Here is a 12946-nt window from a genome sequence, read left to right as displayed (position 1 = left end):
GATTTCACTGATCTTTGCGGGTGATGAGGTTTTGAATATCTTTTTCTTTATGACAGTCCCTTTCATCCAACTCTTTGTTTTTTTCAATGGCGTCTTGGAGAAGAATGCAGCTGAAAAGAATACAGTGTTTGTTTACAATGATCCGTCAGGCGCTGAGGACCCCGCGGACTCCCACCTGCAGTGGCAGCTCAACCTGCTCACACACATAGAGAACGTGCAGAATGAAGTCACCAGCAGGATGGACCGAATAGAAAAAGAAGTGGACGGTAATTTATGAAGGAACGGAAGTGCGGTTCCCATAGTGTCTCAGGCAGGTTGACTGTTGCCCTGAAGAAGTGAGTGGGCAGTTGTTCAGTCATGGGCTGGAGCTGCGGACCTCACCATGAGGGCGGGGCGTCCCCGCCGCCTCTGCCTGTGCCCAGCACAGCTGCAGCAGCGGCCTCTTCAGCTCAGGGCCGTAGGGGTGGATAGTCTTAGTTTTTTGTTTTGTTTTGTTTTTTAAGGTGGATATTTATTAAATATTGCCCATCTGCCAGGCTCAATATAGAGCACATATGGGATGTTTATTAGTTTTGTTGAACTAAGTTTTTTTGGAAGTCTATATGAGAACTCAAACCATATTTGAAATATGGGGGAAAACATTGTGAAGTTTTGTTTTCACACTGGTCACATTGGTTAGGTGAAATTAACTTCCCGAAGCACCTGCTGCGAGGTGAAGTAGGTGAACCTTCAGTTTGCATACAGATCTTAAATAGTTTTTATTTAAAAATTTTTCCATTGATTTGAGAGAGAGAGAAAGCGATAGATGCATCAGCTTGTTGTTCCACTTAGCTACTCCCGTTACTTCTGTGCTCGTTGCTTGCTTCATCATACGTGCCCTGACCAGGGATCAACCCTGCGACCTCTGCGTGCAAGGACGATGGGCACTCCACCCACTGAGCCGCCAGCCAAGGCCGTGAATGTATTTTTAACTTGATCACAGGAGCCCTGAGGAGGAGTAGACAGGACAGATCGTACCCCTACTTGGTAGCTGACAAGATGGGGACTTAGACCACCTGCTTGCTAACCCCGTGCTTCTCTGTGCTTCCTGACTCCCCCTCCCTCCAGTCTCAGAGACTGCGTTCTCCTTTTTCTTTAATTTGCAAAAGGATGTGATACCTTCCCCTGTACTGAGTTAGAGCTCCTACTTGCTTAGTTTTTCCCTGAGAAAAGAGGGAACAGAAGCCCATTTTAGAGGCACCTTCCATTTGAGCATGAGCTAACTGTAGAGTTAGTTTAATGTTTTGAGTAGATTTGTAAAGAAAACAATACAATTTGACACTATTTCCTATTATTAATAAAAAGTGTAGAACACAAATTAATTGCATTCTGCCTAGACTTTTAATATGCTTGCATATTTTTTAAAAAGTAATGATAATATAGGCTTGCAAATGACACTGAAAAATGCCATCTCCTTTCTTTTGTTAAAGATAAACTTTTGGATTTAAAATAAAAATGGTTCGAGTAGCTATTTCATTTAAAATGTAGTAGAGACAGTTTAAACCTAAATTAATAGAAAGCTTGAAGAGTTTCAGGGCACTTTTGTTTCCTATTCCAGAAGAGGGTAAAAGGAGACATTCAGAATGATGTTAATTTAAGTATGCTGCTCACAAAAATTAGGGGATATTTCAAAGTGAATATGAAGCTATAAAATATCCCCTAATTTTTTTTTAATTTTTTTATATATTTTTTAAATTTTATTTATTCATTTTTAGAGAGGAGAGAGAGAGAGAGAGAAGGGGGGAGGAGCTGGAAGCATCAACTCCCATATGTGCCTTGACCAGGCAAGCCCAGGGTTTCGAACCGGCGACCTCAGCATTTCCAGGTCGACGCTTTATCTACTGTGCCACCACAGGTCAGGCTAAAGTATCCCCTAATTTTTGTGAGCAGTGTATATATGACGGGGAAATGATCTACCATCACCTTAGGTTGCCAAGAGGGATGAGAACCCTGTGGGAATAGATATGAAGGGTGCTGAGTGGCTGGCCTTCTGGGAGAAGAGGAAGTGAACTCTGTGTCCATCACTTTCCAGCTTCTGACTAGACCGTTTTGTGACTGTTCTAGTGTCCACTGAAGTAGTTCCTCCTGTCTTTCAGTTCTGGAGAGCTGGCTGGACTTCACCGGGGAGCTGGAGCCGCCTGACCCGCTCACGAGACTGCCCCAGCTCAAACGCCACATCAAGCAGCTGCTCGTGGACATGGGCAAGGTGCAGCAGGTCGCCACTCTCTGCTCCGTATGACGGCCGTGGGCCCCGCGGGAAGGGCTGGGCTCTCCAGACAGTGGCTTTTATTGTCCACGTGACTGCTGGGTGGACAGCTGAACAGTGACAGGAGTGCTGTCTGGCCATTCACTGATTTATGACATCGGTGGGATGGCGCCCTGGAAAGGAACGTGAAGAGCAGCTCCATCAAGGAAGCGAATATGAAAAACTATCCATGAGCAAGCTGCAAGTGCTATTGTGTTCAACGCCAAGGACCGGAGAGGGTGGACTGCAATCTGCTAAGGGGCGAGTCAGCAGGAGTTTGGGGTAATTGATTACATGAAGCTCAGATCCCTATAGAAAGAAATATGCTGTATTTGTATAGTTTTTCGTAGGAAGGTCCTTGTTGATAAACCAGCATTTGGCCAAAAAACAAAATTGTAGTGGAAACCTAGATTCTGGAGAGCTTTGTAAGTTGCCGTAAGAACTGTCCTCTCTGCAGCTGACCCAGCTGCATGGATGTGTACAGTGTGTCAACTTCTGTAGCAGCATGAGCTGTTTCCTAGGTGACCAGGGTCCTTAGTCAGAAAACTGATGGCAGCAGCCTCACTTCTGGGAGAACAGTTGTGGAATTGTTACTATGCATCTAGTCTAAAAACAAACACCCAGCGATTGGAATTTATTGTGGGCATTAAAGCTCACTGGACACAGAGGGGTCATTGTGCCAAATAGGACGATGTGGCCGGAAAGAGGATTTGAGGTATTGTGGGCACTCTGCCCACTCCAAGTCTTAGGTAATGCTGGTGGTCCAGAAGAGCAGGCGTCCCGGTCACTATAGATAGTAGACGTAGCTGTCTATAGCCTGGGTGCAGTCTGCAGGCGTCCGCGGACCGACGGTGTGATCCTGCGCACGCTTGGTGCCCGCCTTCAGAAAGGACTTGTAAATAGCCTCAGCTGGGATGAGGAGTGACAGAACTCTCAGATCTGTGGCGGTGGAGTCTCACCGCTGGTAGTGAATACTGGAGAAGCTTCGTTTCTGAAGAGGAATTTTATTTTTTAAAAAATACATGCGCACTCAAAACTTTTAGCTTTGATCACAAATGGACCCATTTCTGAAACCAAAGGCAACTGAGTTGCTGTGTTAGCTCTTGCTGGATCCCGAGCCCAGGCCCCCGTCTGCAGGGAGCGCCTCTCTGAGCTGTGGGTGCCCGCTCCGCGCAGGGAGGCGCCCGCGGCTGCCGGTGGGAAACTGACCCTCGCGTACGTGTGTACATAGCCCACGCATATTTATATCTACACATATCTAGTTTTATTACTGTAGACTAAGAATTGGGGGTTAACATGAAATGTTACCTTTTAACAGACTGTTTTTAAAAATTAAAGATGTATGTACAGGTTTTGAAACTCTTTTAAAAAGGGGGAAGAGGACTGTTAAGAGGAGGCTGTGTGATGACATAGAACACTTGAATATTTTTTGCCTCATTCTGTGTATCAGTTCTGGCCATCTGAAAGTGCATCTAAGAACTGATAGACAGTAAACTTGAATTTATCTTTGATAAGAATTCATGCCACTGTACATTCAGATATTATTTAAATTTGCAAACACTGTTCTATATGTAAGGTACTGTATGGAAAACTCTTTATTAAAACTATTCGACATATCCTAAAACTTCAGCTTGCCTTTTTGCGGCCTTATATTTTGATGTAAAGGTGATCAGAAGAATGTGCAGAACAGTCTAGAACTTTTTCTTGCCTATTGAGATTCTCCAGTTTGACAGAAGTGCCAAAGATCAGCAGTCGTATGTGTGTACTTGTGATACATTGACTTTGTCAGAGATCTTACTGAGAAATGAAAAACTTTAGAAGATGATATTTTGGGGTAGTGGCTTAAATTTGCATATTAAAGAAGAAAAAGAGTGCCTATGTTCCATGTGTGAAGTAAATTTGCTAATGTCTGTTATTTCAAGATCAATACGGTTATCTTTGTGTTTAAAAATAATAGCTCTTTTTTCCCTATTGTGGTTCAGTGCTAGACATTGAATTTATATCTTCTTTTTTTTCTGAAATGGAGCCAGTAGCCTCCTTAACCTATGAGCAGTGGTGTTGCCTAGATTCTTGTCACATGCAGGGAATCCTCTCTGTACCTAGTGACACTCATCTGTGTCCCATGACCATGGGTCACCTAATGCACGTTCATGCTTGTGGCCTCTTAAAGCGAGACCCCTACCTGTTTGCCAGCAGGCGAAGTTCCCTGGATGAGTAGATTGCTCAAGTTTTTGCTCTGCTTCTCTGTATATGAATTGGAAGTCTAAATTTTTAAATTTAGATTTTTAAAGTAAATCTCGGTTGAATTATTTGTACGTGAGAGCCCTTTAACACAGTCTCTCAGCAGTTCATGGAAGCTTTACTTTTGAAGGCAGTGCCTGAGTGTTCCTTATCTAAGAGAGTGCGAGTTTGCTTGGGGAGTGCTCCTTATCTAAGAGAGTGCGAGTTTACTTGGGGAGTGCTCCTTATCTAAGAGAGTGCGAGTTCACTTGGGGAGTGCTCCTTATCTAAGAGAGTGCGAGTTCACTTGGGGAGTGCTCCTTACCTAAGAGAGTGCGAGTTCACTTGGAGAGACTTCAGATGAGTTGGTGTTCTTTCCACTTAGTCTGGCTTTAAAAAAACACAAGTATATACACTTAATTATAAACAGTAAACTAAAAGAGGGCGTTTCGTAAAAGGTAACTTGTCATCATTGCCCAGACAGGAGTATCGGTGGGGAGCGGTCATTCTTAGTGTGTCACCGATAAATAGAATTCCTGCTTCCTCCTCCTTGAGTGTGGTGCTGCTGCTCAATTACTATTTTCACTTAAGAGTAATGCCCTCTTTTAGGGAACGTGGTTACCCTCAGCATTTCAGGTCAAGCCCCCTGTCCTAATACTCATTTCCACCGACTTGTTTCTCTCAGATGTTCACCTCTCACGTGTTTAACACGGGGCCCCCGTTTTCCCTCCCATCACCTGGCTGTCTTGCCGACCTCACCCTCCGAGCTAAGAGCATCACCCTGAGGGCCGGGCTTGTCTCCCCGTCTCAGTCTCCTCCCTACCTGGGCCTCATCCTCAAAACCGGCCGTGTCTCCTTCCTCCTCCTCAGCCCCACTGCTCATCCATTTTGGACAAAAATCGGGCCATGCAGGGATCACTACCTGAATTTTAACTTCGCACTTATTCCACGTCATCAAAGCGGTCACTTCAGGCCAAGGGTTGACCAGCCAAGCGCCCTCCCCGGGCCAGGTGTTATGCATGTTGCCCGCACTAATTTAGTTGATACTCCAAGTTGATGTTTTTGTGGTTTTTGGTCGAAACCTGGACAGTTGGGTGTTGTGTTAAGAAATTCTAGATCTCAGTTAAACATGGAATTTTAGTAGAACTCTTCTGACATAGCTGGTGGAGGAGGAGAGACACCACCTCACCTCATTGCTGCTGGGGGGACAGAAGTCCAGGCCGCTGCTCTGCCTCCGCTGACCCCTGCCAGGGAATGTGCTCCTGGTTCCTGCTGGCTGGGTAGGGTTTCGGGCCCCCCACTAGCCCTGTGCCGGCTGGGTAGGGTTTCGGGCCCCCCACTAGCCCTGTGCCGGCTGGGTAGGGTTTCGGGCCCCCCACTAGCCCTGTGCCGGCTGGGTAGGGTTTCGGGCCCCCACTAGCCCTGTGCTGGCTGAGTAGGGTTTCGGGCCCCCCACTAGCCCTGTGCTGGCTGGGTAGGGTTTCAGGCCCCCCACTAGCCCTGTGCTGGCTGGGTAGGGTTTCGGGCCCCCCACTAGGCCTGTGCCGGCTGGGAGGAGGGAGGTGGCTCGTTACTGCCCTCCATGTCATGGCCAGGAAGTCGCCTTCAGTGACTCACCGAGAGACGGCCTCGCTGCTGCTGGGCAGCGGTGCCAGTCCTGCCCCTCTACCAGGCCCTGCCTGACGCCACCCTGCTGGGCGGCGAGAGCACCCCCTTACCACCCCTGGGTAGGGGTGGAGGTCCAGGCTCCCCATGTGCTCTGCACGGACCCTGTGCAGGGCTCCGGGGAGCCCCCTGTCGCTCGCTAAGGGTGGACTCTGTCTGTCCCCAGGGGCCTGTGCGAGCGAGGGAGAGAGTGGAGTCACCGTTCTCTGCAGTGCCTGCTGCCCATTTCCTGGAGCTTGGGCTCCAGAGGCTTTTGGGAGGATTTTCAAGGTGGCTGCTTCTGCAACACCTGGTCTGAGGTCCACGAGGCCAAGCCCAGTCCAGGAGGCTCACTTCCGCATGGTCCCTCTGGCCCTGAGCTGGCGAGCTGGCTGCCCTGCTCCGTCCTGCTTGTTTATCTGGGACATCCGGGGAACTTAGCTGCGCTCAGCAGGAGGGACAGGGGAAGTATGTCGATTCCACCTTCCTGGAAGCATACGCTGTGTACCAGGAATTTCGGGTATCACCCTGGCGACCCAGGAGAAGAAGGGTGTGGCTCTGAGCGCCTGGGTGTGGGAGATGAGACGCGGACGGGAGAGTTATCTAGTGCAGCCGGGCTAGGGGACAGGCGGCTTGGATGAGAGGTCTGTGCTGGGTGACAGCTGACAGGTGTCAGTGACATCTGATATTTCGAAGCCATCTCCTTTAAATTCCATTTTCTCCCCATTCCCTCCAGGTCTTTAGGAAGTGCTCAGTACACATAGCGCAGGAACCGTGGAGCAGGCCGGGGATGGCAGAGAGGCTCTGTGATTGTATTTGGGGACAGGGAGAGTGGGAAGGTGGCTGTCCCGCCGAGGGGTGGCCTGCCAGGAGGACGGAGGACAGGGCCTGCAGCAGGGGCGAAGGCCAGGCCAGGGCTCTGCCACCTGGAGTGAGCACAGAAGCGCTTGCACGTCCCCCAGCTCGGTGGCGGCCACGCGGGCTACGGGTCCTCGGAGGCCTTTCAGAAACATCCCCTTTTCTCCAGCCTGGTGCTATGACCTTCACTCTCCTCTAGGGGCTGAGATGTGACCACTGTCACTAGGAGGGTGCCTGCCCCTCTCGGTTCCCCAGGCTGATCAACACGGGGACAGTCTGACCCCGAGTGCCCACCCATGCTTCCTCCCAGCCAGGACCAAGGCATCCCTTCCTTTTCTGCCAAAACGTTTACCGTAATTCTGTTAGTAGAGGGTGCGCAGGCCAGAATGATTGACGCTCGGGTGCCTCCCCTCCCGTTCTGCTCTTGAGAACGAGGGGGAGGGGGCGGAAGCAAGCTGGACTTCAGGTCCATGGCCGCTGGGTCCAGCTCTGAGCGTGGAGCCCAGGAGCTGAGTCACGATGAGAACGTGGCTCTGTGGCGGGAGGGCAGTGCCGGCGGCGTGGTTGTCTCTGAGCTCACCGCTCTGTTGCTTGGGTGGAAAGAAGCACTTCTCCCGGGCGGTTCCAGCCCAGTGGGCTCTCCCCTCTACAGCCATCTGAGCAGCGCCCTCCTCCCGGTGACTTCTCAAGTGGAGTCCGCTCACTGTCCACAGTTCCTTGACCTCACAGCACTCCTCATCCCTGGTATATGAATTCCAGCGTCCCCAAGGCACCAAACCCAGTGGAGCAGAGTGCCTGTCACGGGCAGGAGGTGCTGACACACTCTTGCTCCCCGGGGCCCGGGCCAGCGTGGATGACTCAGCACCGGCTGAGCCCTGTAGCTCTGTGCCTGCACTTCGGGGTGGGCTGGCTACATTAGGCTGTGATTGTTCCACTATGGCAGTGAAGAGATACGGTGGGCTCTCCATAGCACGGGGTGGGCCTTGGTTCCTGCGGTCGGAGCAGCAACGGGGCCGAGTGGTGGGAAGTTCTTCCTCTTGGGTCTTCTTTACCAGCAAGTGCCAACACACATTCTCAAATCATCGAAATGTCTCCTTAGTTATGCCGACTCCCCACGGCTAAGCGGTCTTGTTAAGACCTGCCCACGCCTCTTCCTGAACACCCAAGGAGCCTGTCTCCATCCCCCGCCCCTGCAGCTGGAGAAACGGCCTGGCAGGGCCAGGGTGGGAGGCCGGGAGGCCAGGCAGGAAGCTGCTGGTCAGTTGCCCCTCCCAGCCTGTCCCCCTGCCCTCCCTCTCCCTCTCCCATGTCCCTCCAGAGTCCTGTTCGCTGTTTGTCTCCACTCAACTGCCACATTCACAGCGAGGTCCTCTTTGCTCCCTCCCCACCCCCCGCCTGTCCTGACATGTCCCTCGCCTCTCGCCTTGCTAGGTTTTGTGTACCTGTCCTTGCCTGGCACAATGTCATTTGCCAATAGGAAAATTAATAGTGACAACTAGTACGTCATAGGCACGTACTCGTCAGTGTCTCATTTATTCCCACGGCCTCCCTAGCAGGTGGGTCCCCATCACTGTTCTGGTATTTCTGTTTTCTCGAGAAGGAGGCTGGGGCTAGGGGGACGGGCGGGGACGAGGTCGCCTTGCCAGGTCACACAGAGGGACAGGAGCGAAGGAAGGAAGCTAGCTTTGCTCAGAGAAAACACGCTGGTGCCTGATGTGCAGAAGATGTAGTTCCTGCTCCCTGCAGGTTGGTGACATCAGCAGTCCCAGACGGCGGGGAGAGGAGGACAAATATAAGCGTGAATGTGTGTGTCTGGCTCCCCTCGCTGACACCCTGACAGTCTACAGTCCTGACTTTGCCTGTTTCATTCTCTGCCGTACCATTGCCTAGCATGGCATCTGCTCACTGCTGGGCTCTAAAAATCTAGTGGTCGAAGGGAAGAGGGAAGGCGGAGGGAGGAGGAGAGGAAGGAAGGGATGGAGGGTGGAAGGAAGGAGGGAGGAAGGAAGGGATGGAGGGTGGAAGGAAGGAGGGAGGAAGGAAGGGATGGAGGGTGGAAGGAAGGAGGGAGGAAGGAAGGGATGGAGGGTGGAAGGAAGGAGGGAGGAAGGAAGGGATGGAGGGTGGAAGGAAGGAGGGAGGAGGAGGAGCGGCTTCTCCCCCGGGGGCCTGAGCCTGTTGCCCACGGAGCCGCAGAGCTGTGGCTCCCCGTGCGTAGATGCGTCTGGAAGCCACCCACCCCAAGTTGGCTCCCCCACGTCCTCAGCAAGGGTTTCACCCCCCACCGGCCACACAAGTGTCCTCAGGGGGCAGCCGCAGGTGGAGGAACCCTTGTGACCCACAGAGAACACAGGGCGGGGCTGCTTTCCTGAGTGCCCAACGGGGGGGGGGGGGGCACTGCAGCTCCATAAAGGCCCCCTGCCCAGAGCCCTAGCACAGAAGTGCTTCTAGCTCTTCTCCCCCGGGAGGGCTCACTCAGGAGAATGGCGCTGGCCCTGTGGGTCTTCAGCCTGCTGGGCTCAGCCTGCTTGGTGTCAGCCAACATCTTCGGTGAGTTCCCAGCCCGAGGCCCTGGGGCGGGAGGAGGGGGGAGGTCTAACCCCTCCCGTGTCCCTACCTCGGTTATTTGCTCTTTCCCTTACAGATGAAGAGACAGAGGTTCTGAGAGGTGGACTCTGTTGTCTGAGGTCACAGGTCACAGAGCTAGTGAATGCTGAACAGGAAACGGGGAACTGACTAATTTAATTCTAACTCCCTGCACCCCACACTGTTAGCGAAGTGACACTTTCTTTTTCCATGTTCTTAGCTACCTCAAGGCCTAGGTCATCCATGAGAGGCAGCTGAGTAGTCAGCAGGTAGCAACCACTTCTCTCCCCCCCCCCCCCCCACACACACATTTACCTGTGAAGTGAAATAGACCACGCTTTGACTGCCGTGGCTCAGGTGCTCATTGTGTGACTTTGGAAAAGTCTAAGCTTCCGTTTCCTCTGTGGAAAAGAGGAATGACCTTCTGATGCGACTGCAGTTTCCGAGTAAGCCCTGGCCTATTTCATGTGTTCTCGGTGAAAATAAGACACGTGAGACTCATTAATGAATTTGTATTTCTGCTCCGTGCCGGAAGACAGTGCTCTCTCTCTGCAGGGAGAGCTTGATAAACCCGAGAACACCCCGTTTATGGTGTTCTGACCTAACCCAACCACAGCTTGGGGGAACGTGCAGGCCAAGGGTCTCTTCTGAACCCTTCTCCTTCCTGCTGCATTGACCTTGAGCGGGTGACCTTCCCTGGCCCTGTCTCAGTGTCACACGGATAAAACAGAGATATCACCCCCTTTGCCCCCACCAGGGTGTGTTGAGGATTAGATGAGTTAATGTCACACTTGGAAAAGGGTGAATAGTTGCAGAATTACAGGTTGGAACCTAGGACTGGTGTTGATGTTGGAAATGGGGTGCAGAAGAGCGTCTGTGCTTGGGGGACCCCGCTTCTGTTCCCGGAGCCCAGGCCGCACTGAGCTCTGACACATCGCTTCCCTCCATGCAGAATACCAGGTGGATGCCCAGCCCCTCCGTCCCTGCGAGCTGCGGAGGGAAAGGGCCTTCCGGGAGCGAGCGGACTACGTCCCCCAGTGCGCTGAAGACGGCAGCTTCCAGTAAGGGCTACCTCAGCCCCGCGGGCGCTCGGGGTCCTCAGAGGCCTTTCAGAAACATCTCCTTTTCTCCAGCCTGGTGCTATGACCTTCACTCTCCTCTAGGGACTGAGATGTAACCACTGTCACTAGGAGGGTGCCTGCCCCTCTCGGTTCCCCAGGCTGATCAACACTGGACAGTCTGACCCCGAGTACCCACCCATGCTTCCTGCCAGCCAGGACCAAGGACATCCCTTCCTTTTCTGCCAAAACGTTTACCGTAATTCTGTTAGTAGAGGGTGCGCAGGACAGAACGATTGACGCTCGGGTGCCTCCCCTCCCGTTCTGCCCTTGAGAAGTCAGAGGCGGAGGGGGCGGAAGCAAGCTGGACTTCAGGTCCGTGGCTGCTGGGTCCGGCTCTGGGCTTCGTGCTGCGGTCTCTCCAGGGAGCCCCCCTCTGAGGGGGCTTCTCTGCTGTCCGATCATGAGCTTGGGGCCCTGACTCTCTCCCCGTGGAGAGCCGTGACAACCTAAGCGACCCTCCCCACCTTGCTGCTCCGCACACCCAGGAACTCTTTGCCGGGGATACAGTGTAACTTGCCAGGCTCTTCTCACCACCTGGAAGTTGGGGGACCCCCCTCCAGGACTGTCATGTGGGAAACGGGGTGAAACGGAGTGAACGGCCCTCCCGGCCTCTGTTTCCCCTGTGCCCCCGTGTGCCTGACTGCGCTCCTTCTGACCAGCTCCCCGGAGCACAAGTCTGTCGGGTCCCTGGGACTCCTGGGGCCGCAGAGAGGTCGGGAGAGCCGGCTGCCCTCACTGGCCTGATTATGTGGTGGCTGCCCCCCGTTCTAGCCGTTCTAGCCATGTGGTTTCAAGCCCACCCTCTGCCCTCGACCTGCAGCGCCTTTCCTAACACCCGGGCCTCCTCCGGCCTCAGTGCAGCCACCGCTGCGCCCCCCGGGGACCCTCACGCCTGTGCTTCCCTGTGTCCCCCAGAACCGAGGGCCTGCTCGCTGAGTCCCCGTTATGAGTCCTCGCCCCTGGCCCACGTAAAGAGGGCTCTCGTTGACCATGCGCGGCCTCCGCGCTGAGGCGTCACGCCGCAGGACGGCCACTTGCTGCAGAGCCTGCCGATGGGGCCGCGGGGGGCATGGCAGAGGCGGCCGGGTTAGCAGAACAGGGAAGAAAGGCTTTTCCTTTCCGAGTCACCGGCCGCCTCCACTCCGATCGCTCCCTAATGCACACGAATGGAAACCTGGAGGACTGGGAGGGCGGAGGAGCCGGTAACCGTGTCCCCGAGGGCGGAGGGGCCGGTGACCGTGTCCCCGGGGGTGGAGGGGCCGGTGACCGTGTCCCCGGGGGCGGAGGGGCCGGTGACCGTGTCCCCGGGGGCGGAGGGGCCGGTGACCCTGTCCCCGAGGGCGGAGGGGCCGGTGACCGTGTCCCCGGGGGCGGAGGAGTCCGTAACCGTGTCCCCGGGGGCGGAGGGGCCGGTGACCGTGTCCCCGAGGGCTGAGGGGCCGGTGACCGTGTCCCCGGGGGCGGAGGGGCCGGTGACCGTGTCCCCGAGGGCGGAGGGGCCGGTGACCGTGTCCCCGGGGGCGGAGGGGCCGGTGACCGTGTCCCCGGGGGCGGAGGGGCCGGTGACCGTGTCCCCGGGGGCGGAGGGGCCGGTGACCCTGTCCCCGGGGGCGGAGGGGCCGGTGACCGTGTCCCCGGGGGCGGAGGGGCCGGTGACCCTGTCCCCGAGGGCGGAGGGGCCGGTGACCGTGTCCCTGTGCCCTGTCTCCCCGCAGACCCGTCCAGTGCGAGAACCACGGCCGCTCCTGCTGGTGCGCAGGCGCCGACGGCAGCGAAGTGCCCGGCAGCCGGCGGCCCGGGAGGCCCATGGCATGTAAGTGGGAAGGGGGTGACAGGGTTGTACCCTGGGAGAGGGGGACCTTGCTGGGGCCACGCAGGTGTGGGAGGGAGCGCCGGGCTTGGCGGGTGGCCAGGCAGGGGTCCCTCTGGGCCGCTGGCTCTTCCTCTTTGAGTTGGGCGGACAGTCCTGCACGGGAGGTCTGTGTCTGGCAGGACTCCTGTGACAAAGTCCAGCGGGGCCACCAAGTCACCTGTTCGGCAAATGGCGACGGAGTTCCCCCACATGCCAGTGTCTGGGCCCGGTGCCGGGGACACCGCGGTGGCCAGACGGGAACGGCCTCTGAGCCGGGGAGCAGCCAGGTCGCCCCGAAGCGTGTTCTCACCTGAGCTGTTTCTGACGTCAGAGACTTGGGTGAAAACTTTCCTGTTAAAGGAACGATTGGGATGAGTCGTT

The 12946-nt window shown here is 54.7% G+C and overlaps 2 protein-coding genes across 11 annotated transcripts in view; both read left to right on the top strand.

Moving 5' to 3' along the window:
* PHF20L1 (PHD finger protein 20 like 1) overlaps positions 1-4158 on the top strand; it is a 79390-nt gene extending 75232 nt beyond the window's left edge. For all 10 annotated transcript variants that reach the window (XM_066265630.1, XM_066265637.1, XM_066265636.1 and 7 more), the window contains 2 exons: positions 104-266; positions 2136-4158. In XM_066265630.1, the coding sequence (XP_066121727.1) occupies positions 104-266; positions 2136-2278 (306 nt within the window). In that variant the 3' untranslated portion in view covers positions 2279-4158. The remainder of the gene's footprint in view (positions 1-103; positions 267-2135) is intronic.
* A 5331-nt stretch (positions 4159-9489) lies between these two features.
* TG (thyroglobulin) overlaps positions 9490-12946 on the top strand; it is a 224387-nt gene continuing 220930 nt past the window's right edge. Inside the window, exons 1-3 of the mRNA XM_066264615.1 lie at positions 9490-9556; positions 10545-10653; positions 12429-12526. Coding sequence (XP_066120712.1) covers positions 9490-9556; positions 10545-10653; positions 12429-12526 — 274 coding nt within the window. The remainder of the gene's footprint in view (positions 9557-10544; positions 10654-12428; positions 12527-12946) is intronic.

The sequence above is a fragment of the Saccopteryx bilineata genome, chromosome 3 (assembly GCF_036850765.1).
Source record: "Saccopteryx bilineata isolate mSacBil1 chromosome 3, mSacBil1_pri_phased_curated, whole genome shotgun sequence".
Taxonomy (NCBI): Eukaryota; Metazoa; Chordata; class Mammalia; order Chiroptera; family Emballonuridae; genus Saccopteryx; species Saccopteryx bilineata.
The sequence above is the reverse complement of the archived record's forward strand: the minus strand, read 5'-3'. Positions and strand labels throughout refer to the sequence as shown.